Raw genomic sequence first — 23768 nt, 5'->3', positions numbered from 1 at the left:
TATATTTGTATGTTCAAGGATTAGGATAAAAATATAGAAATTAAATAAGAATATATTTTATTACATACAACACAAATGTATACTAGCTTAGAGTGTAAATATAACGTATCTCCTAAACTATCTATAATCATTTGACTACAAACACCATTTTGGACCAATTTTGAGCCAATCAGCAAATAATACGTAAATTTCATCCAAAAATGCTTAAAAGGCAACATGTGATATAAAACAATTAAGTACAAACTGAACATTAATACAAAACATAAAATGTATACAGAAACAAAAATTATGTCAAATGAAATATCACTCACTCATTAAAATATACGTGACAATTACAAAAAAATACTAGGTAATACTATGGAATTCATTTCATACGAGACCTATACGCTCGGCGACATAAGTATATCGAGGTGTGGAACTGTACATTTTGTTGTTGTATAATCTTGTCATACGTGTATAACATTGGTACCCTGATCGTGATATTGGCTGAACTGAGATTCGAAACTCAACATTGTACGCTACAACGAACACAACAGTCCCTTATACATTTATCGAAGCATACTCCTTTCTCCGAAAAATGGAGACTTGAAAATCTGGTTTTTAGCATAGCATGTGAATACAATCATTAATTTGCAAATAGAATACAAAATGTGATAAAGCACGTCACAAATAGATTGCGGTTACGAATAATTGACCATTATACCCGTGCCACAAACAATAATTGTGAACAACAAATTTAATAAATGTTTTCGAAACAACCAATGTACCAACCTACCAACATTTGATCCGCCGACTCCTCGGAGCCATACATGATATGTATAACTATGCTAACAATACATGCGTTAAGTAAATTAAATACAAATAAACCTAAATAATTAATTTAAGCTCGAATCTAACATTATTTTGATCTAAAAATCAATAACTAAAGCATTTGATACGATAAAGGTGTCGGAAGAATAAAATCTAAACATTTCATTAAAATATGAGTTTATCGCTCAGTTAAAACGTGGCTGATGTAAATGTTTAAACATCAAAACTTTTAATTTGTCGTATACTTACAACATATAAAACTATAACAACATAATTCATACTGTATGGTTATAACAAATTTAATGCCATACATGAGTTACTCAAATGTTTTAATTGGATATAATAGATGTGATTTATGTATGGATTTTAAATATGAAAACAAAAAAAGGTAAAAAAATGTTAGCTTATATGACGCCAAGCATAACAGAATGATATGGACGGTGAAATATACAGTTGCACAGTATTCTAACAAATTACTGACATTATGTAAAAGACGATGTATATACAAGTTAATGGTAGTCTTAAGAATAATGTGTAAAAACTGGTCAAAAACGATTGCAAATTATCGTGGTCACAATACAAGGCACGATATTAGGCTGTTACTATATTATAAGGCCTGGATTACATGCATTTCAATACATGTAGTTGTAGGTATTTCATATTATAAAACTGATCCTTATATTAAGAATAACATGGTTCTCATAAGGCCGTGAAATTTGCTTGATGGCTAAGCTAAAATTGTAGCAAATAACCTATGAATGATAGTTGTGTATATGCGAGCTAAATGCGTATAAAACAAGGTAAAGAGATTCAAGGCACTGATGTGTCTTTTACTGGAATGTATGTTTTCGTTGGTGACGTATTTCGTCAATAAGAGGTACTGACATAGATTTTGGTGACACAAAATGTAATCGAAACTATTAAGTTACTATTAAATGCATAATAATAATAAATATTATAGGGACATTCTTCCACAAATTGACTAAGTCCCACGGTAAGCCAAGAAGGCTTGTGTTGTGTGTACTCAGACAACGATATATATACTATACAAATACTTAAATACATAGAAAACATCCATGACAGGAACAAATATCTGTGCTCATCACACAAATAAATGTCCTTATCGGGATTCGAACCCAGGACCATCGGCTTCATAGGCAGGGTCACTACCCACTAGGCCAGACCGGTCCTCGAATTTATTTAAGAAGTAGCCATTTCTTTGTGTCAGCTATGAACTTATATCAGTACCTTTTTGTCTTTTACTAGATGGTTTAACATAATTTGAATAACGACTGCACAGCATAGGAACTAAATACTGATTTCGCGTATTAAGTACTCGGTTACGATAAGCCTATATAATATTGATGAAAATTGATATAAAATGTGCTTATGTAATCAAACGTTTCACATAATTTAATTTCATGAATTTCGTTCACTTCATAATAGCACCTTCCATGGGAAGAGACATTAACACTAGTTCTATAAACAATCACGGATAAGGTGAGCTATATTCAGCAAAGGGCTATTTAATATAAGAGTCAACTTGCTAGAAATAGTACTTATACAGATAACATTCTCAATGTTAGTCCTGACAAGCACAACCTATGACCCATTTTTATATTTTTTTCTTAAGGAATGCCATTAAGGATTAATTTTTAACACAGAAACGTCTGCGAACGATGCTATTAAGATTAGGATAAATTTGGAAAAATTACTGTTTTGGCTGAGACTTGAACTCACGGCTCTAGACCGATACTCCAGCACTCTGCCATCTGAGCCACCAAGACCTCATCTATGGGCAGCAAATTTTCCACCATATGGGTCTAGGGGACCCTAGCGACATCTACCGTAAGAACGTTACACTTCTTAGACGGCTACCGGAGTTCCACCTTTGAAATTCACCAGTAACGATGTGCTACCCATGTCCCATACTAAGCCATTAAGGATTATCGAGGGTCAATGGGGCTTCAACTACCTTGACTTTTTTGTGCCAAAACAAGGGTTAACGTATAATAATATTGAGTTTATGTTAAAACTGTATTTTCGCATACTTTTGACTATGAATTCCCGACTCAACTACCTATTATGATTTCTTATGAAATGCTTTAGGCAACTTTAATGAATTCGACCAATTACGTGTCGCCAAAGGAACAAAAGACCTCTATGCGATATTATTTTGAATAAGAATTACGTTGATGTCTTTTGTACTATCTTTTTATCTACTGAGACTTGTTTCATTACTTAGGTTTTACAGAAGAAAAAAGTAGTATATACAATACTTGATATAATGAAGTTTTTCAATCATATACCTTAATTAGGCCACTCAGCATTCTTCGTGGCCTAAATACGGTAATCGACTGAAAATATCTCTATTATATCACGATCATATAAAATACAATTTAATGTTCCGAACCCAAAGTACTTTCGTACCAAGACCGCTGGTACTGACGCAAACACATCGATATATTTTAATTAATTAACATTCTTGCAAGTTGACACTATGAAATATTATACATTAAATGATATGGATTTTTTATTTAATACGGATGGACTTTTGACACTAAATATAATAATTTTTAAAACTATTTTTTATTGTCGATAGTATAAAATGATGTTCTATAAAAAAGGGAACTAATCTTAAAAATAATTGTTTCAAGCCTTCTGGAATGTTAAGGTTCACAAATTGACCAAATTAATTATTGCTACAGAGTATTGTGATGTTGATTCCCACATCACGGGTAGTAATTATAAAACCGGTTTTTACTATTTAAATAGATATTAACTGGTTATTATCAAACCGGTTTTCACCCTTAACAACACAGCCTGTTAGTCCAATCCTAGCAATTATAAATTACCCTTTAAAAAATTCAGAACTTGGACTATTTGGCCTCCAAACATTATTTAGAAAGTAAGTACATACAGGGTGCCTCACTTCAGCATATTAATTAAGGTTTATTTTGGTGCAAAAAGACAGAGTGATGAATGGAAACCTTTGTGTGTAGATTTCACTTTGCCAAGCGTGAGTTCCACGGCGAGGTCCCACACACAGGTGCAACTGTTCTTGCCCCCTAAACAATTTAATGCTAAAACAGGTCATGTTCATCTCTATGACTCAGTTTTTGTAGATATAGTCCGGCAAACCGGTTTTGTCAGTAAAGGTTCGATCTCCCATACAATAATTGAATTGCGCGCCTTTTTCTGACTAATTAGTGTGCCAAACTATATTTTGAATGTAATGAGTACAGGGGCCCATTTCTCGATCGGTATTAGATTAATATTATTAGTCCACAAACTGCCAGATCGTATGGGTTACACACACACACTAATAATATTAGACTAAAACCGTTCGAGAAATGGGGCTGTTCGTGGACTAATAATATTAGTCTAATACCGTCCGAGAAATGGGCCCCAAATAGGTAATTAATATGGACGCAACTGATACGACCGGTCGCGCTTATACTAAGTTAATACTGAAACGCCTAAGTGTGGTGCCCGTAGTTGTTTTAACTGCTCTGTCTCCGTAGACCCTTTGACTCTTTGACCCCAAAGACATCAACTGACGCGCGCGACCGCAGCCCAATTCAGTGTGGATCCACCGGCAATTCTGCTATTTATGAAGATGTAGGGTTTGTCTGCACTGTAATCACTGCACTGCACTGCACTGTACCACTACAGGTGTAGCACCTGGCCGTCGTCCTTGCTGGGCAGGGGGAAGGTCTCCGGCTCCTCGAGGGTCACGGCCGTCAGGTCGACGATCTCGTCCTGCTCGTCTTGGTCGAACCTGTGATCAGACAGATAATTAAATATTTAAATACATTTTGTACGATTATTTTATATTAGCTTTCGTCAAAGTAATGTCTTTTGGCGCTACATTTCTCAAACGTATAGACAGTATTACATCGTATAAAGATTGTAAAGTATATAAATAAAATAAATACAATTCAATTGGGTACTTGACACATGTTGAATATTATAACAAAACTTAGCTAAATGGTTAGAAAATGGGCCATTCATTATAAAAACGTGAAATTTAAAAAGACATTGAGATTATAAACAATACAAGGCTTCAAAGTTACAATTTTATTTATTTATTTCAAATATAAAAAAGAAAATTATACCATTCGATTCCTTAAATGTTATTGAAAAATAAATTGTACGAGAACTATATATATAAATGCAATATTTCACGGTCAAAATAGCGATTTTCAGTGTAGAGCATGTCTCTGTACTGATAGAAACTTATTAAAAGCAGATGAATATTTTATTTCTTCATACAATTTGCTTACGAATATAAACGTAAATACAAAAGATATTTATCTGCTAATAATTTGATACATGGGCCAAAATATTTCTTAATGCCTAATATAAATTGTCTAGAAATTTTGTTTCGGGAGACAAATTAGTAAATAAAAAGATGACAAAAAAGGATGACAATTACATTAAACATGAAAGCCTACTTAAGCGTTATGAAATCATCCATTCTTAGTAAACAGGTTAAGAGCCTACTTCACGTCTATCGTGTGCGGTGCGTCATCGTGAACCTTGTCGGAATGCACGAAGGTTTAATTGGGTTATAGCCGCGCGTTAGTTGACGTGTTTGGTCATGGAGGGAGGACCATTTTAAGAGAGTCTACGACAACAAGTGATCGCGCGGGGTACGGACCCCACCTCACTCCAGTAGCTCCAGCGGCCGCCACAACGCCGCACGCGTCTTACATACCTATTACTGGCGAATATCAACTTTGTATCAGTTTCGGATATTAAATCCCTATTAAGTATACATCAAGATCTTTTACTTGCACCATAATCGACTGCAAGTTTATGGCGACCGTGACAGGACTCGAACCTGCAATCTTTGGATGCTGGGGGGCCGTTGGAGAAAGCTGAGGTGTTGGTAGTACTGGCTGGCGCTGAAGCTTCTTCCAGGCATTGTGAATGTCATCTCGCGTTGTGTGGTAGGGCACAGCACAGCGGATGTCATTCCAGATCTAGAGCAGAGCCCAACTGGGGATGTACCTCCACCTTACAGAAAACCACAGCCACATAATGCTAGACCCTACTCATAGTGTTGTGTTCCTGCCGGTAAGTAAGGTTGCCAGAGCCCAACGAGGGTGTGGAGTGTTAGGGTCGGCAACGCGCATGTAAATCCTCTGGAGTTCCAGGCGTACATAGGCTACGGAGACTGCTTACCATCTGGCGGGCAGTTTGCTTGTTTGCCACCGACGTAGTATAAAAAAAAAACCAACCTGTCGTCGTCGGGCTCGGAGCTGTGCTGCGAGGCGGAGGTGGCGGAGGTGGCGCTGGCGGCGGCGGGCGGCGGGCCGGCGCGCTGGTTGGCGGGCCGCACCGTGATGATCAGGTTCGACGAGTTCGCCACCATCATGTCCGTCACCTGGGTAACAACGTGACGATTCATTTGGATTTGTTTTCATAAGGATTTTCTGAGACCTCAGCTCAAAATAGACCTAGCTGTTAACTTATGAACGTTGGTTGTCATGTGGTCGCTTATTTTTTTCCGCTGACGAAAACCGCACCTTTCCAACGTCTAGCATTTCCCGTAAGTTCCTACTTTCCATCTAATATATTGCCAATGCTTGGTAAAAGTTTAAAAATTCATAAAACCCAGGCGTTACGATAAAATTAAATTTTAACAAGATGCAATCAAGATACTACCTGGACAAATTCCAAACTAGGATAAGATAGAAATCACCCAGATGGACAGCAGCACTTCAAAATTAATTTTCAAAACGTTCAGATGATGTTAGGCACTTTTATGCCAAAAACCCAACTTAGATGGTTCTACGTGGGAACTGATTTCAAATCAATGGCTCTCGGCCAGGCCGCCGGGCACGAGCCGGACACAAACCCGCACTGACCTGGTCCAGCGTCTTGTTGCAGACGTCGATGCCGTTGACCTCGAGCACCTCGTCGTTGACCCCCAGCAGCCCCGTGCTCTCGGCCAGGCCGCCGGGCACGAGCCGGACACAAACCCGCACTGACCTGGTCCAGCGTCTTGTTGCAGACGTCGATGCCGTTGACCTCGAGCACCTCGTCGTTGACCCCCAGCAGCCCCGTGCTCTCGGCCAGGCCGCCGGGCACGAGCCGGACACAAACCCGCACTGACCTGGTCCAGCGTCTTGTTGCAGACGTCGATGCCGTTGACCTCGAGCACCTCGTCGTTGACCCCCAGCAGCCCCGTGCTCTCGGCCAGGCCGCCGGGCACGAGCCGGACACAAACCCGCACTGACCTGGTCCAGCGTCTTGTTGCAGACGTCGATGCCGTTGACCTCGAGCACCTCGTCGTTGACCCCCAGCAGCCCCGTGCTCTCGGCCAGGCCGCCGGGCACGAGCCGGACACAAACCCGCACTGACCTGGTCCAGCGTCTTGTTGCAGACGTCGATGCCGTTGACCTCGAGCACCTCGTCGTTGACCCCCAGCAGCCCCGTGCTCTCGGCCAGGCCGCCGGGCACGAGCCGGACACAAACCCGCACTGACCTGGTCCAGCGTCTTGTTGCAGACGTCGATGCCGTTGACCTCGAGCACCTCGTCGTTGACCCCCAGCAGCCCCGTGCTCTCGGCCAGGCCGCCGGGCACGAGGCGCGAGATGAAGATGCCGGGCGCGCGCTCCACGCCGCCCGGCGTCACGCGCACCGACGTGCCGTCTCTGCAACGTTCAATTTATGCTACATCTGTGATCGGACCGGTTCATATAGTAGGAATGTTTAGCACGAATAACATCTAGCCCCTTGAGCCCCGTGGACGTAATATTGCGTCTCCGATGGCAATCAACATTCAATTCAAAATTTAAAATCATGTTTTGTCTGGTAAATTTCGATCTCTGGGACTCGAGGGGCTGGAGTGAGCCGAGTATTTATTCAAATCTTCTTGAAGGCTAATTCAAAAGGAATCCGAGACCCAAGATAAACGGTAGACATCAATTTTGAAAATTACAATTAAGTAATTAGCTATGACGTGACCGGCTGACCTAGAGCGTTAGTTGCAAAACCGTTAGTTTATATGTATGATGTTAGTTGCAAAACCATTCGTTTATAAGTTAGTTGCAAAACCGTTCGTTTATGACGTTAGTTGCAAAACCGTTAGTGTATGATATTAGTTGCAAAACCGTTCGTTTATGACGTTAGTTGCAAAATAGTTAGTTTATGACGTTAGTTGCAAAACCTTTAGTCTATGACGTTAGTTACAAAACTTTTAGTCTATGACGTTAGTTACAAAACTTTTAGTCTATGACGTTAGTTACAAAACTTTTAGTCTATGACGTTAGTTACCAAACTTTTAGTCTATGACGTTAGTTACCAAACTTTTAGTCTATGACGTTAGTTACAAAACTTTTAGTCAATGACGTTAGTTACCAAACTTTTAGTCTATGACGTTAGTTACAAAACTTTTAGTCAATGACGTTAGTTACAAAACTTTTAGTCAATGACGTTAGTTACCAAACTTTTAGTCTATGACGTTAGTTACCAAACTTTTAGTCTATGACGTTAGTTACAAAACTTTTAGTCTATGACGTTAGAAGCAAAACCGTTAGCTTATGGCGTTAGGTGCAAAACCGTTAGTGTACAATGTTAGTTGCAATATCTGAACACCCCGGTTGGTGTCCGGCCTTAGTTACTTTTATAAACTTAGCATGTTCAGCTGTAAACGAAAAGCAATAAGTTACCTTATGAAGAACCCTAACGGCCGATCCGAGCCGTGCTTGAGCAGTTTGACCCTCCGACACGTTTCGGGGACGATGTCCACGTCGATGATGGCCGACACCTGCAACACGGAACAAACTTTATGACCAACTAAAATAATCAGGACTAAGCAATCAATATCGATAGCAGTCCACACAGTTGTCAAGAACTATTTTTTAAACACCCTTATATTTGTCAATTGTATTTCCTCTGCTTTGTACGTCAATTGCGTATTTTTAGGGTTCCGTAGCCAAATGGCAAAAAACGGAACCCTTAAGATTCGTCATGTCCGTCTGTCTGTCCGATTATGTCACCGCCACTTTTTTTAGACCTTTCTAGTCAGCCTAAAGCTAGGGTTTTGTTTTTCCGCCTTGGAACTCATTTGGCCTTCCGACAGTTTCATAATACCAGCAAATTATTGCATAAAAATCAGGATTACATAACTACACAATTTCACCTCAATCAGACAGTGGGACATGATACAAATTTCAGTTCTTCTTCTTCCTCGCGTTGTCCCGGCATTTTGCCACGGCTCATGGGAGCCTGGGGTCCGCTTGACAACTAATCCCAAGATTTGGCGTAGGCACTAATTTTTACGAAAGCGACTGCCATCTGACCTTCCAACCCAGAGGGTAAACTAGGCCTTGTTAGGATTAGTCCGGTTTCCTCACGATGTTTTCCTTCACCGAAAAGCGACTGGTAAATATCAAATGATATTTCGTACTTAAGTTCCGAAAAACTCATTGGTACGAGCCGGGGTTTGAACCCGCGACCTCCGGATTGCAAGTCGCACGCTCTTACCGCTAGGCCACCAGCGCTTTTTTTTTATGATACAAATTTCAGTTACAGGATTTAAAGCAAAACCACCAATATAATGTATAAAGCTAAGCGAAATTTGTGTGTGTGATTCCCACTGTCTTTTTAATTTAGAGACAATAGGGCATCTTGTTCTACAGGCTTTGCTCGCGTGCGATTCGTTGGGGATGAACACACTGAACACAGAGCCAATGAGTTTAAGCTAATCAATGTTATGCTTATGCTTCCACGCGGTGCATGAAGCTGGAGCAAAAAGCGCGAGTAACTAGCGCGAGCTGTTGGTATCCTCAAGCTTGGTGCTGCAGTTGGTCACGTGTACGTGTGTGTTTATGTACAAACTATTAATAACTGGAGCATGTGCGCGAGCTAGTATGGGTAACTAGAATTAGTACGCTTAGTGGTGGCAGCATGGTTCCATTTTTAGGGTTCCGTAGTCAACTAGGAACCCTTATAGTTTCGCCATGTCCGTCTGTCTGTCCGAGGCTTTGCTCCATGGTTGTTAGTGCTAGAAAGCTGAAATTTGGCATGGATATATAAATCAATAAAGCCGACAAAGTCGTACAATAAAATCTAAAAAATTAATTTTTTTAGGGTACCTCCCCTACACGTAAAATGGGGGTGAATTTTTTTTTTCTTCAACCCTACGTTGTGGGATATCGTTGGAAAGGTCTTTCAAAACTACAACAAACATGTTTTGATAAAGTGAATATATTCGGAGATAATAGCTCCGAAAGAAAAAAAAATGTGTCCCCCCCCCTCTAACTTTTGAACCATAGGTCAAAAAAATATGAAAAGATCATGGAAGTAGAGCTTAAGAAAGACATTAAATGAAAACTATAACGAACATGATCAGTATAGCTTTTTTTGAGTAATCGCAAAAAGTTTCTTCTTCATAGTAAAAAGACGTACATCCACCGTTCATCCCTTGGTTAACAATCTACTATACTTTAAGCTCCAGTTTATCTTATTGTGTCGGAAGAGTAATTACGGAACCCTACTCTGAGCATGGCCCGACATGCTCTTGGCCGGTTTTTTATCACTTGTCACTACTATGCCCGTCACTTTCGCGCTTACATACTTGTTAGAACGTGACAGCGTGAGCCGACCATCTTAGCCCTTAGCACTACAGATCACGTGAACGTACCATTCTGAAGTCGTGAGGGTTGGAGATGGCCAGCCCCTTGTTCTTGGCGGGCGTGCCGCTCAGTATGGACGAGATGAAGTTCCGGTGCCGCATCGTGCCGTACCCATTGAGCTCTTCGAGGCTGTCACCTGCAAAATACAAAAAATAAATATATGTAGAAATTAAGACGGTTAAATACGGTTCTTTTTGTAAAAAGCCTCCCGATTTTTTCAATTAGTTGAAAATGTAGCTTATGTCTGCCGCGTCATAAAACCGAATCGATCAATACCTTATTTATTTACCAAAATAGACTCAGTAGTTTTGATACTGTGTTGTGGAATACATAGCACAAACATACCAGCATACTTTTAACTAAACACTTTTAAACCTAGAAAAAATTAAGAAGTACCCTCTAGGAAGTTAAAATCTCAGAACTGTAGCTATATACAGAAACCCGCTCCTAAACCGCTCCAAATCTAGGTTCTCGGGAAACGAGCTCTTGTAGATTTTTTGAAATTTTGATACGTTTTAAAGATGTGTCTTTGGAAACATTCATGTGTGTACAAATATACAAACAGCTTCTTACTACACCGTTTGATCGTGTGTAAACTAATTATATAGGTAATTATTACAGTAACACTACATAACGTCTGTTTCGGTGAGCGTTCCATGCATTGAATGGACGTTAAAATCAACAAAGAGTTATCACACCCAAATGACGAATTCCTTCTATTGTATACCAACAACACGTTTATAGAATAGCTATTTAATCATACATATTGTTCTATTTGTTTCTTACACAATGCTTTAGTCATTAAAACATGTAGACAGGTACCATAGTTGGTATAGCTTAGTCATAGTTTAAACATGTTGCATTCAATTTAAGTTTCCGAAAAGGGCAATTGACTAAGGGCTCATGCATGCGATTTACCTTACATTGCGGTATTTGGTCTTACGACTGAATTCATTGTACTCTGTAGTGAGCAATGTAATGAATTAAAACAAAAAATATTACTTTGCTAATCCGCGAAAAGATAACGTGCTAGTCAATCAGTGATAACCCGTTATACTTACTTGCCTATATTTACATTTACCTACTACCTCACCTATTTTACAACCCACTACCAAGAGTACGAGGCATCCTCAGGTGATGCTGGAGATGTTGACGGTCCGACACTTACTTCTGACGTCCGACAACTGAATTCAGTTGTCGGACGTCAGAAGTAAGTATAACGGGTTAGCACTGATTGACTAGCACGTTATCTTTTCGCGGATTAGCAAAGTAATATTTTTTGTTTTAATTAGTATGGATTTCAGCAAAGCAACGCCTGATTCTATTCATTTTAATGTAACGAATGTTGCATGCTAGTTCTCGCGCTCACGTAAATAGAGCTAAATACAGAATAATGTGGCTGGATAACTACCTAATGTTTTAATTCTCGGCTTTCCAGTGCTCATACGACTCTCACGTGAAAGCGCGTTTTAGTGTCACGTTACATGACACAAAATGGAAGATAACTAACGAAACATGTCAAAATACGATGGGAAAAGCGCTTCCGGTACATAACAATGGCTCTGTTGCCGACAGTTCGGCTACAAATGTTATCCAAACTCATCGAGCTTCGTGTCCAACTGTTATTATGCACTTTATTAAGACTGTAGTATCTGCATTGTTAATATAGTGGTCGTAAATGTGCATAGGATTTCGCACCTTACTTCTAGTCCATTGAATAAAAAGTTCTAGAGTGCGTGAGTTAGTAACGTAAGATGTTTCTTCGGAAACATGTCAAGAGTCCCTAGGTAATAAACATACTAAAACCCCGGGACACTAGGAGGAGCCCCGGAGTGGGGGGAGGGGGGGAAAGGGTCCATTTTTTCATTTTTCGCTTAAATCTCAAAAACGGTACATGTTAGAGAAAAACTTTCAAGGAAAAGTTGAAAGGCCATAAAATTATCTACAAGTTGTACCTAAATCATTTTTTTCTATTTCCAGCCGTTTCTGAGTTACACGCAGTAAAAAATGATTTTGGCTCAAACAATTTCCCCATACTACATACCCATGTTTATCACATCAATCGATCAAAAAATATTTCTTTCTTCCAAAAAACTCAAATGTGCAACTTGTGACCGGTACTGATAGATTGCTCTTAATTAGGTCTATAATTGGTAAAATAAACACATTCCTCCATGGAAGCCTTTAGGAGGAATCGATTGTCAAAATATTATATTAGGGTAGTTTGAGTTACTGAACTTGATCTTTTTATTTTTTTCTTCCAAAAAACTCAAAAGTGCAACTTGTGACCGGTACAGATAGATTGCTCATAATTAGATCTATCATTGATAAAAATACCAGATTCCACCACGGAGGCGTTTACGGGGAATTGAATTTTATTAGGGTAGTTACGATACTTGAACTTTTTATTTTTTTTCTTCCAAAAAGCTCAAAAGTGCAACTTGTGACCGGTACTGATAGATTGCTCTTAATTAGTTCTATCATTGGTAAAAAAAACACATTCCTCCATGGAAGCCTTTAGGAGGATTCGATTGTCAAAATATTATATTAGGGTAGTTACGCAACTTGACCTTTTTATTTTTTTTCTTCCAAAAAGCTCAAAAGTGCAACTTGTGACCGGTACCGATAGATTGCTCATAATTAGGTCTATCATTGATAAAAAAACCAGATTCCACCATGGAGGCGTTTAGGAGGAAAAACGGTCGTCTGCGGGCACTCTAAGTTGGTAAAATAAAAAGTTTTCGAATTTTTCACCTTTCATGGGATGTAGCTCGAAAACGGCTGGGAATAGAAAAAAATGATTTAGGTACAACTTGTAGATAATTTTATGGCCTTTCAACGTTTCCTTGAAAGTTTTTCTCTAACATGTACCGTTTTTGAGATTTAAGCGAAAAATGAAAAAATGGACCCTTTCCCCCCCTCCCCCCACTCCGGGGCTCCTCCTAGTGTCCCGGGGTTTTAGTATGTTTATTACCTAGGGACTCTTGACATGTTTCCGAAGAAACATCTTACGTTACTAACTCACGCACTCTAGACCCCCCTTGGAGGGACTCATTCAATGGACTATTCGATGAAATAAGGAAAAATTGAGCCTTATTTAGAACTCCTGCATTTTTTTAAACGAGGCCGATGACTTCACAGCAGGCCGAGGAATTTAGAGCAGACCAAGGTGTTGATCTGTGCACCGGGCCAGAGCCATCCTTCCTTATTTTATTTACCGACTATAGAAGACGCATATTTTTAAACTTCTTTTCTTATAGCCTAAATAGCTTAAGGGATTTTAACGAATAACTGTGTAGGAGTAATAAAACTAATAATAGTACATTACGATACAAGTGCGAAAAATAGGAAATTCGAAACGAGTGGCGACAAATTAAAACACGACCGAAGGGAGTGTTTTAAATCGACACGAGTTGCGAATTACCTATTCGCACATGTATCGTACAACGTTTTACAGTACATATGGCCCTTTAAATGTTCGACACAGTAACGTAATATGCTACTTCTCGCACTAGTGCTAAAAAGTAGCCCCATATGTACTGTAAAGTATATTTACGTTTTTATGTCTGCGTACGTGTCGCTGCTAACTTATATTTTAAGTCAGGTCCCCATTGAAAACCAGCGCCACGGATCGTTGCGGCATTATGCTGAGTGGAGATCCGATTTTGGCGTCCAATGCTTTTTTGTCTGCGTGTTCTTTTTCTTTATGTACTGTTTTAACGCGTTAAATTTTCTTCGTCTTTCTTAAAAATTATTCCTCCTTTTGGGATAACTGGGATTGAGGCTATCATCATTTGATTGGTACAGATAACTACAATTCTGCAATACGATCCAATAGTTATTTGTTTTACAAGGGGGGGTTTTGTTGATTAGCCGGGTCCACACAGAGCGAGCATACGCGCGAGGCAATTTCCTCACGCACAATACGGCCAGTGTATACGTGCCTCGGCCGAGGCGGCGAGCTCGGGCGAGGAAAACGCGCGCCTATTAACCGCTCGTGCTATTGATACCGAAACAAGCGAAAGATTAAAAATGAGAGGGAAGTGGAATCTTGAGCATTGCGAGGGTTTCAAGGCACGAGGGGTAAACAAACTTAGTCTCCGAGTGGAATACAAAATTCTTCACCACATCAACGGGACGCGGGGAAAATACCAACTATGAAATACTTAAAAAATCAAACAGAATCAAATCCAAATAAACGTAATAAAAAAAAATATCATTCAAAATCATCATTTAAAAGTCAATTCTACCAGCTAACATAAGGAAACAACTCACTTTGCCCCACATGCGGATGAAATGCAACTTTCTCATTCGTTTTTGAACAATCAAGAGGGCCTTTACCAGTTAGTGTAGCTTAAATACTCTTTAATAACACACCTCCATGCAATAAAACAGTACAGCATCTCAGGTAAAGGTAAACAACAAGCGGTCTTATCGCTAAAAGCTATCTCTTCCAGACAACCATATAATGTAATTTAAGACAAAAAAGCAGTTAAAACGAATCATTGCGTTCATGGGTATCTACTCGTATTATAAGGAGACCCGTTTTCAATGCCAAGTTTGAATTTATTATTGCGCATCGTCGCATCGCCAACAGTCAATCGTAATGTGGGTCTGTTTTTTAGGGTTCCGTACCCAAAGGGTCAAACGGGACCCTATTACTGAGACTTCGCTGTCCGTCCATCCGTCCGTCTGTCACCAGGCTGTATCTCATTAACCGTGATAGCTAGACAGTTGAAATTTTCACAGATGATGTATTTCTGTTGCCGCTATAACAAAAAATACTAAAAACAGAATAAAATGAATATTTAAGGGGGGCTCCCATACAACAAATATATTTTTTTTTGCCGTTTTTATAAATAATGGGACAGAACCCTTCGTGCGCGAGTCCGAGTCGCACTTGCCCGGTTTTTTTACGCTAGTGCGACATGGTACTGAAGCGATCACCCACACCCAGTGTAGCTGTATGTACAGATGTGTAATTTAATTACGACTCGCATTGTACCCATGACCATGGCACGGGAGTAGGTGACTTGAAACGTGGGTGCAAGTCACAGGAGAACTAACTATTGATCTTTAAGTGTGCGGCGTTATGCGCAAGGCAAGGGTCTTGCGAGACTCGAACGAATCCTACTAGAATTTGCAGTATAAATGGAACAGCTATACGGATTAACAGACACCTCGATTATCCTCACTTCCAAAAATAGTCCCGTAGAGGAATTAATTATTCTTGTAGTATAGAAAATACTTAAATATATTGCGTTTCAAAGCATTGTTCTAAACCAATAGAAAATGATTATTAGTTCAAACGGGAAAACTTAAAGAAATAATACGCAATATTTTATTAATTTCGGACATAAAACAAGAAAGGTTGGAGAAAACTGAAAGTTCTGGTTTGGTTCTGATGAAGAATTTGTCACCTGTATCTAAATTGTACGTCTAAAGCCCGTCACAGACTGAGAGATAATGTGTTTTAATGTACCATAATACCAAATTATATCTTAAAGTATAGTTATAGCTAAGCACCACACACGACAACGATACACAAAATAAATATAGCTATCTATTGTGAGAGAGACGAAATATACCAAAAAACATATTATAGCATCGTGTGTGGCCTCTGTCACGTAAAATATATCGTAAGATGCCTTGCTATAAGATATCATTCGGTATATTATCGCTCTCTCTGTGTCGGGCTTAATGTTCTCGCATTTATAAATATAGAGATAAACAACGATTATATATTGCCTTAACGCTACAGTTTGTAACTTACTAACCGTCATACTACCTTCCAATGCCAAACGATCTCATGTCATTACTAAATTAGTATGGAGATACGACTATTTAAAAGACCACGGCAGCAAGTGTATTCAACCTGTCTTTATGCATCAGTGGATATGCTGACCAATATATAAGTAACTCCAAATTCTATAGGCTTCCTAATAAATTACAGGCCAAAGCTCCCTGGTTAAATGGCTGATATATATATGACCCTAAGCGGCATGCGGCGATATACAGAGAAAGGCCATACAACATTGGTGTAGCTGTTCTATTTTGCGCTACTAATTAAGTAGGTATGAGGAAGGATAGTACAATAATTAAATCTAAATATTAGAACGAGTCTTCTATTAGATTTTTAATTAAAGCTGCCACGGCTGCTTTTGCTTTTTACGTATCGTGTCTTCCTTAATTATGAATAACCTATGTATTTCGATTATTTGATTCTGGGTTGTTGCAAATATGTACCTATTACATAATATCATTGTTTAATGTAAGTATTAGTAGTATTTAAATTAATTTAATGTACTTTCTTGAGAACTATACTCTGTATCTTTAGGTATTTAAATAAAAGTAAACAAACAAATTGTACATTTTCGGGTAGTTATAACATTTATTGCCTGGTTAACCAACCAAATACAAAACCGCCTGGATCTGTCACTGAACGATCTGACTTTAACCTACATTATTTGATCATGTTATGTTTCATCTACCCTCAACTGGCTTAAGGAGCCATTTGAGGGTAGATTTTGTTTACTTTTATTTAAATACCTGAAGATACAGAGTATAGGCTGATTACAGTATACGTGTTCTTTGATATTAACGTCTCATTTATTTTACTTAATCTGATCTTGATCTGCATTCACATATCCAAAGGCATAAATCAAGTGTGAACAATTTTCGAGACAAACAAAGATGAACTCTATATTAAACAGGATAAGAATGAAATTGAGATGGGTGTCAATAATTATACTTCTCGTATTATATGTTAATTAACTTCCTTTAGCTGATGCAGGTTGCGTCTTTAGACGTGTAGTGACGTCACCAGATTTATTTAAATAGTAGTACAACTAATTCATGAACATTACAAGTACTCTTGCTAAGGACACAGTCAGCATCAATAATACCAGATGACACAACACTCCAAAACGACGACCGGTCTGGCCTAGAGGGTAGTGACTTGCCTACGAAGCCGATGGTCCTAGGTTCGAATCCCGGTAAGGGCATTTATTAGTGTGATGAGCACAGATATTTGTTGAATGTATTTGTTTGAATGTATTTGTATTTTTTTGAATGTAAATTGAAGTAAATTACGCCAACATTTTTTTTCAAATTTTTGAATATGTTATGGTTAAACTGGCACTAAAAATGAATTTTTACGATCTTTTCATATGATATTTTAGTCTCTAAATGTGATCAGGAACAAAAGCTTTCGGTTTCCTCATGTTACACCGTGTATATAACGTTGTCTGAGTACCACTAACGGCACTAACACAAGCCTTCTTGAGTTTACCTTGGGACTTAGTCAATTTGTGTAAGAATGTCCCTATAAAATAAAACTGCCAAGCTGGAATTTCCAAATAAGGATACATCTCTACAGCTTGCGTTGAGTATCTATCAAAGTTTAATAGTCCTACAAGCAGGTATTTATCTTTTTTTGAGTTGTTAATATACTGAAAAAGCACGCGTGTTTAATATCTAGGATTAGAGCCAAAATCGGTGGAATAAAAACGCCGTTTTGAGCAAGTGTGTTAAAAAACCTATACTACCTGGGGTTCGAACCCGAGACCTCCGGATTGACATACCGCTAGGCTAGGAATAATACGGAGTATATATTCAGGACTCACCCTTCCTCTGTATGATGACCCTGAGCAGCGGGCGCGCCGTGAGCAGCGCGCGAGCAAGGTTGTCATCGTTGTTGATGGGCAGCAGGTCTCCATCCCGAGGATCCGTGTACGAAATGAGGAATGTGACGTCATGCAGCCGGTGAAGCTTCTCGATCAGCGCCTTGAAGTCCTCATATTTGAGCTTCTCAGAGCGGTTAAGGGAGAATCGCCGGAATTCCGCATCAAACTGGGATGAAAAACTCAAGTTAATTTCATCATGGGTTGCAGATACCTTATATAGGAAAAGACGATGCCTTATAGACAAGGTTCCAAATTCAACGCTCAGGAATCCAGGAGGCTAAATGCATGCAGCTATACCAGTAGTCAACAAACAGCCACTCAATAGCTAAATGCTAATCTTTGGATGTATTATTGTGGATTCTGTCTTTCAAGATACCCAAAAAATTTACACTTGAGTTCTTAAATTAGGTCCCTTTCAACCCTCCTTTGCGTTTCACTTTCACGTAAAACTACATTGTGGCTCTTTGAGATTCCTGAAACTGGTGATGCTACTGCAACAATGATTAATAACTCATTCGGCGTTCTAAAATTGAAGCGCGAATTGTGACAAATTGTACAAGTTGCCTTTAATCGCACCTAGGCAAGCCAGAAATGACACCGAAAGAGACCAGCTCATGTTTAACGAGTGTGTCATGTTTGACAAAGATAAATGGAATGTGAAAATAAATCAAAAATAAAAGATTTCTTCGTAAGATAGAGTATAGAAATAAATATGTAAGTATTTTTTGTACTCATGATGTTTGACTATAACCTATCTATAGTTATATAATATGATTGTATTGCAGTAGCTCTTCTTCTACTCAAGTTGACAATCTTATGAGCTAGCCCAAACATAAATTAGGTGTTCCTAAATGTGGCATTAATGGGTTTGGAGGTTTAAAAAATTACAAATATTACTAACTATATTACCCGAACAATAAACACTGATTATATATAATAAATTACGTCTTTACTCCACTATTTACTTGACTTTAATATTGTTTGTTTGTTGTTCTTACTAGTACGGAGGAATCATTTCCTACTCTTACAAATTATATACTGTAGAGTTAAAAATGTATTAAAAGGAAATCAAAAAATTGAAATTGAATTGAATTGTGTATGGGTATGTTAATGACTCAGATTATTTGATATGTAAGAATAAAAATGCTAGTTCCGCATTTCCCGAACTATGGTCACAACCCAAGGGTTGCAAGCAAAAATTATATGCATATATGCCAAATGTTGAAGTTATTCAGGTGGGTCGCAGCTCACAGCTCAGTAAACTTTGGGAACCCCTGTGCTAGTTGATTCAGTGCCACTCATAGCTATAGATCATGTAATTCACGAAGAAGCATACCTTGACTTCTACTGTCATGTTATTAAAGGTTAGATTTGACAAATCTGTGCATCATCATGGATGACACAAACTATATTGGCTATACTTTAATATTTAAATACACAATATACAACAGTAATAGCATCATTGAGAGATGAAGCATAACTAAGAAACCGAATTTTCCTTATACCTACAAGAACCCAACAGAACTACTCTAGTACAACATGGAATGTTTTGATTTTGTCATAACATTATAAACACTTGGGATAACTACAATGCTAGATTTAAGCAATATCTCCAGTTTTAAAATACAATTACAATACCTGTGGACATTGACTAAACTAGTGGCCCTGTGAGCTGTAGACCTCGTGACAATTTAGAAAATGTAAAAGTGAAAAATACTTAGTATGTTGAGTCATCACAGTGAATTCCCAAAGGTCTTAAGCGCCATAGACGTTATTGGCGCTTAAGTCTTTTATACATTTCAAGAAAAATATACATTTCAAGTGTGGAGCCCTTATTGCATTTCAAGTGTGAGATATTGAGATATTGGAGAAGGTTCAACAAAGTTTCAGGAAGATACTGAAGAAACTTAAAAACATGCCCTATGAAGAAAAACTGCACTTTCTGAAGCTCACAACCTTGAAAGAGCGCAGAGAATGTGGACACCTGATTGAGGCATACAAAATACTAACCCAACACTATGACATCAAAGATTTTCATAAGATGCTAGAGCGCAATAACAACGACTGTCTGAGAGGTCATCAGTTTAAGCTGGTGTCTCACAGGTCTTACAATAATCATCATAGACACTTCTTTAGCAACAGAGTGGTCAAAGCTTGGAACAAACTCCCAGAGGATATAGTATCGGCCCAGAGTGTCAATGAGTTTTAGAATAAATTAGATAAGCACAATGCAAATTCTACTCAACACTGAAAACTTTATTAATGACTCAGGATACAGGCATTATCAGTTATTTCAACTGCCTGCCTGCTTTACAAATAATAATAAATCCAAAAACTGGAGAAGAGGACATCCCGACATACAAAAGCAAAACGCCGAAGTTAAAACAAACACTTTATTAAAATAGCTACTTCTATTGCTGCTGTAGTGGGAACTGCAGCAAATAGGCCTGTTTGCAAGTAGATTACAAGTAGATAATGGCTTATCTTTTAAGCATTCGGCACTGTTATCAGGCACGTTGCTTAATAGAGCACTAGTCCAATTTCCTCCTGGTTTTCTAATGAGGCTAACCAGAATGATAGACTAGGTATAAGTTTTACTTCCATGATTTTTTTATTTGTTTTGTTGTTCCTTTCTGCTACTTTTTGATAGGTGACTTCAGCTTTGTTTTTTTTTTTTTTTAATAAATGATGTCCACTACTTATTGGCTTCATTAATTGATTATTATTAAAGCTGGACATTTTGTTTGCACGATGCTTGAGTCTCTAAATTTGAATTAATATAAACCTAGATCCAAGCCAAAACATCCTATTTATAAGTGTTTCAGGATTATAGATATACCAATTTTAAGAGATGGTTAAAAGTACATTGTGCATTTATTATAAAAACAAGCTTTATAGCTATATAAAGTGCAATTGTGCTGTTAAAAACGACATAATTATTAAGGTGTACGTGATTTTCATTCAACCGACACATAATTATGCGATTTATCTCGATTCACCTTGGTAACCGCTGCCTACGAGCATTCCTCTACTCATCATCTACAATGCTTAAGTAAATTAAACACTCGTTGCCCTAAGAACATAAACTAGGCCTCTAAGATAACGTGACTCACTTTATTCGTAAGAAATATTAGAAATTACTTACCTTAGTTTTGACTTCAACATTTTGACTGTCTATCCGTGCGGCGATTTTGTTCTTCGACATCACTATAGCATTAAATGCACTACTTATAAAAAACCATCAAAATATTTAGGCACTTCATTAGCAATTTAACATTGTAAAATATAAAAGTTTTTATTAAATTAGACGATTATTGCTTTCAGAAAAGGCTGTTATTCGACTCTCGCTCGCGTCGTAATTTTGGTCAATTCTCATTTACAACATTTTTACTGCATTAGTAATCGGTTCATACGCTATATTTTCATTGGCCGCTGTTGAGAACTAAGGAATTATAATTGGTGGGTTTAGATAGTAATATAAAACAAACTTTATTTTATGACGTTCCGATTCAAGCATTCTCTCGACAACTGCAAATAAAAAAAATGTTTAAGGCAATAAATAAAACGCCGAATACTACATAGATGGTATCAGGTGACCAAAAAAGTTCGTGCGGTTTTAGTCGTCGCGCACTATAAAGACATGTTTGAACCTGTCGCGATTTCTAACGCCCAATATTTAGTATCAGATATAACATGCAGAGACTCGTCAGTTTATTCATGCACTCTATTTTGTTAACACGCTTTTCATACGTAAATTCTTTTTGTCTAAAATGTCAGTTAATACTAATGTGATTCGGGCTTGTTTGCTCTACGAATTTAAACTCGGCACCAAGGCTGCAGAGGCATCTCGTAAAATATGTACGGCATTCAGTGAAGATGCAGTATCAGAACGCACTGCACAAAAGTGGTTTAAAAAGTTCTTGTCTGGTGACGACTCGCTTGAATATTCACCTCGTTCGGGAAGACCCTCTGTTATTGATAATCAAGAATTACGGGCTGCCATTGAAAACAACACTAAATTGACTTGTCGGGAACTTTCGCAAAGGTTTGGTGTTAGTGATGAAATAATTCGTTTGCACTTACATCAGTTAGGTAAATCGTGGAAGTTAAGTAAATGGGTCCCTCATGAATTATCAGATGAACACAGGTTTCATCGAGTATCAGTTTGTTCAGCAATGCTTTCGCGCTATAAAACCGAGCCGTTCTTGGACTGGTTGCTTACAGCTGATGAAAAATGGATTATGTACAATAACACAAAACGAACCCACCATTGGTTGTCTCCAAACCAACCAGTACCACATACATCGAAGACGCCAATTCATTGCCAGAAGATCATGCTTTGTGTATGGTGGACTGCTGCTGGTATAATACACTATGAGTTTCTTCCCGAGGGTCAAACTATTACTGCTAAACTCTACTCGATGCAGCTTGATCGAGTACACAAATCGTTACTTCAGAAGCAGCCTGGACTAGTCAATAGGAATAAAGTAATATTTTTACAAGATAACGCTAGGCCACACGTTGCCAAGCTCACTCTGGAAAAAATTAATGATTTAAAATGGGAGTTACTACCTCACCCTCCATATTAACGGATTTTCACCTTTTTCTGGCTTTAAACAATCATATGATAGATAAAACATTTCGAAATCAAGTTGAGGTGGAAGAGGAGGTTGCCAATTTTTTTGCTTCCAAAAATAAAAGCTTTTACAAGGACGGGATATATAAAACTAAATCTCGTTGGGAAAGAATTATAGAATGCGAGGGTGCTTATATCAATGAATAAATTGTATTATAAATATATCTACAAGACTTTGATTTTTATCATAAAAACCGCACGAACTTTTTTGGTCACCTGATAGATGTCAATGTGTCACTGACCGTCTATCTGTCACTCTCGCTGTACTATTTGATTTGACGATTTTGACGTTTCGCTTTTAGCTGATGAGTCTGAGGCTGATGCGATTGTTTTCTGAAACGAATGTATTATTTACGTACTTTTGAGTACAAATATAACACAGACGTTAATTGTATACATAAACCATGACGAAACTCAATAATCCAAATGCTGCACGAATAAACCCCTGCTTAAAGGTTTCTTTATATTCCTAAATTAGTGTTGAATTAGTAACGCAAAACGAAAATAAAATTATGTAATTTAATTTTTCAGGAGCAAGAACAATCTTACGAATGTCTGAATAAAAATGGCTATGATCATAAAAAGTGCGAAGCGTATTTTGATAACTACAATACTTGTAAAAAGTTCTGGGTATGTATTTAAAGTTTCTTATTGTTAAGCTTTCATGTATTTCCATCAATTTATATACAGATTTCCCTATAGCATACCAATTCTACTTTTTTTAAATTTACTTTCTAAGTATAATGATGAAGTTTATATTATTTTTCAGGGAAAGGTTTACAGCGACAGGAAAGCCAGAGGCATTTATCCCTACCTGCCTGATGTTGAAGAGAGAGAGAAAATCAAGTCAGATTATTTTAAAAATGTGAAGGACTCCTTGTGATTATTCATTAAATTTTTATAGATTTATGTCTTATAATGCCATAGTTAAAGTTGCACATGTAATAAATTTGAGAACTGAATGCAATATACAATGATCAGCTAGAA

General features: G+C 38.1%; 2 protein-coding genes across 4 annotated transcripts; one reads left to right on the top strand and one right to left on the bottom strand.

Moving 5' to 3' along the window:
* Positions 1–40: 40 nt before the first annotated feature.
* LOC133530101 (partitioning defective protein 6) lies at positions 41–21727 on the bottom strand. Of its 3 annotated transcripts, XM_061867934.1 has the most exons (7): positions 21291–21727; positions 18086–18311; positions 10469–10596; positions 8493–8590; positions 7307–7475; positions 6057–6202; positions 41–4591 (listed from the first exon to the last, which is right to left on the bottom strand). In XM_061867934.1, the coding sequence occupies exons 1-7, from the start codon at positions 21348–21350 to the stop codon at positions 4480–4482; spliced, it is 939 nt and encodes a 312-aa protein (XP_061723918.1). In that variant the 5' UTR covers positions 21351–21727; the 3' UTR covers positions 41–4479. The 3 variants fall into 3 exon arrangements, with proteins under 3 accessions (XP_061723918.1, XP_061723916.1, XP_061723917.1); XM_061867932.1 differs by lacking the exon at positions 41–4591 and having other exon boundaries at positions 6065–6202; positions 6687–7475; XM_061867933.1 differs by lacking the exons at positions 41–4591; positions 18086–18311; positions 21291–21727 and adding an exon at positions 11039–11563 and having other exon boundaries at positions 6065–6202; positions 6687–7475.
* A 1320-nt stretch (positions 21728–23047) lies between these two features.
* LOC133530105 (coiled-coil-helix-coiled-coil-helix domain-containing protein 7) lies at positions 23048–23768 on the top strand. Its single transcript, XM_061867940.1, has 3 exons — positions 23048–23236; positions 23313–23411; positions 23551–23768. Exons 1-3 carry the CDS (start codon positions 23186–23188, stop codon positions 23662–23664), a joined length of 264 nt encoding a protein of 87 aa, XP_061723924.1. The 5' UTR covers positions 23048–23185; the 3' UTR covers positions 23665–23768.

The sequence above is a fragment of the Cydia pomonella genome, chromosome 22, assembly GCF_033807575.1.
Source record: "Cydia pomonella isolate Wapato2018A chromosome 22, ilCydPomo1, whole genome shotgun sequence".
NCBI lineage: Eukaryota > Metazoa > Arthropoda > Insecta > Lepidoptera > Tortricidae > Cydia > Cydia pomonella.
Note: the sequence above shows the minus strand (reverse complement) of the source record. Positions and strands in the feature narration are given on the sequence as shown.

What these genes read in the sequence shown, in the direction of transcription:
- LOC133530101 (XM_061867932.1), bottom strand. Translation starts at nt 21,350, where the DNA reads ATGTCGAAGAACAAAATCGCCGCACGGATAGACAGTCAAAATGTTGAA. An exon ending in GGTCATCATACAGAGGAAGG is followed by an intron (nt 10,597 to 18,085) that starts GTGAGTCCTGAA and finishes TGTATTTTGCAG; the next exon opens with GTGACAGCCTCGAAGAGCTC. An exon ending in CCGTTAGGGTTCTTCATAAG is followed by an intron (nt 7,476 to 8,492) that starts GTAACTTATTGC and finishes TGAACGTTGCAG; the next exon opens with AGACGGCACGTCGGTGCGCG.
- LOC133530105 (XM_061867940.1), top strand. Translation starts at nt 23,186, where the DNA reads ATGACGAAACTCAATAATCCAAATGCTGCACGAATAAACCCCTGCTTA. An exon ending in GAATAAACCCCTGCTTAAAG is followed by an intron (nt 23,237 to 23,312) that starts GTTTCTTTATAT and finishes TTAATTTTTCAG; the next exon opens with GAGCAAGAACAATCTTACGA. An exon ending in ATACTTGTAAAAAGTTCTGG is followed by an intron (nt 23,412 to 23,550) that starts GTATGTATTTAA and finishes ATTATTTTTCAG; the next exon opens with GGAAAGGTTTACAGCGACAG.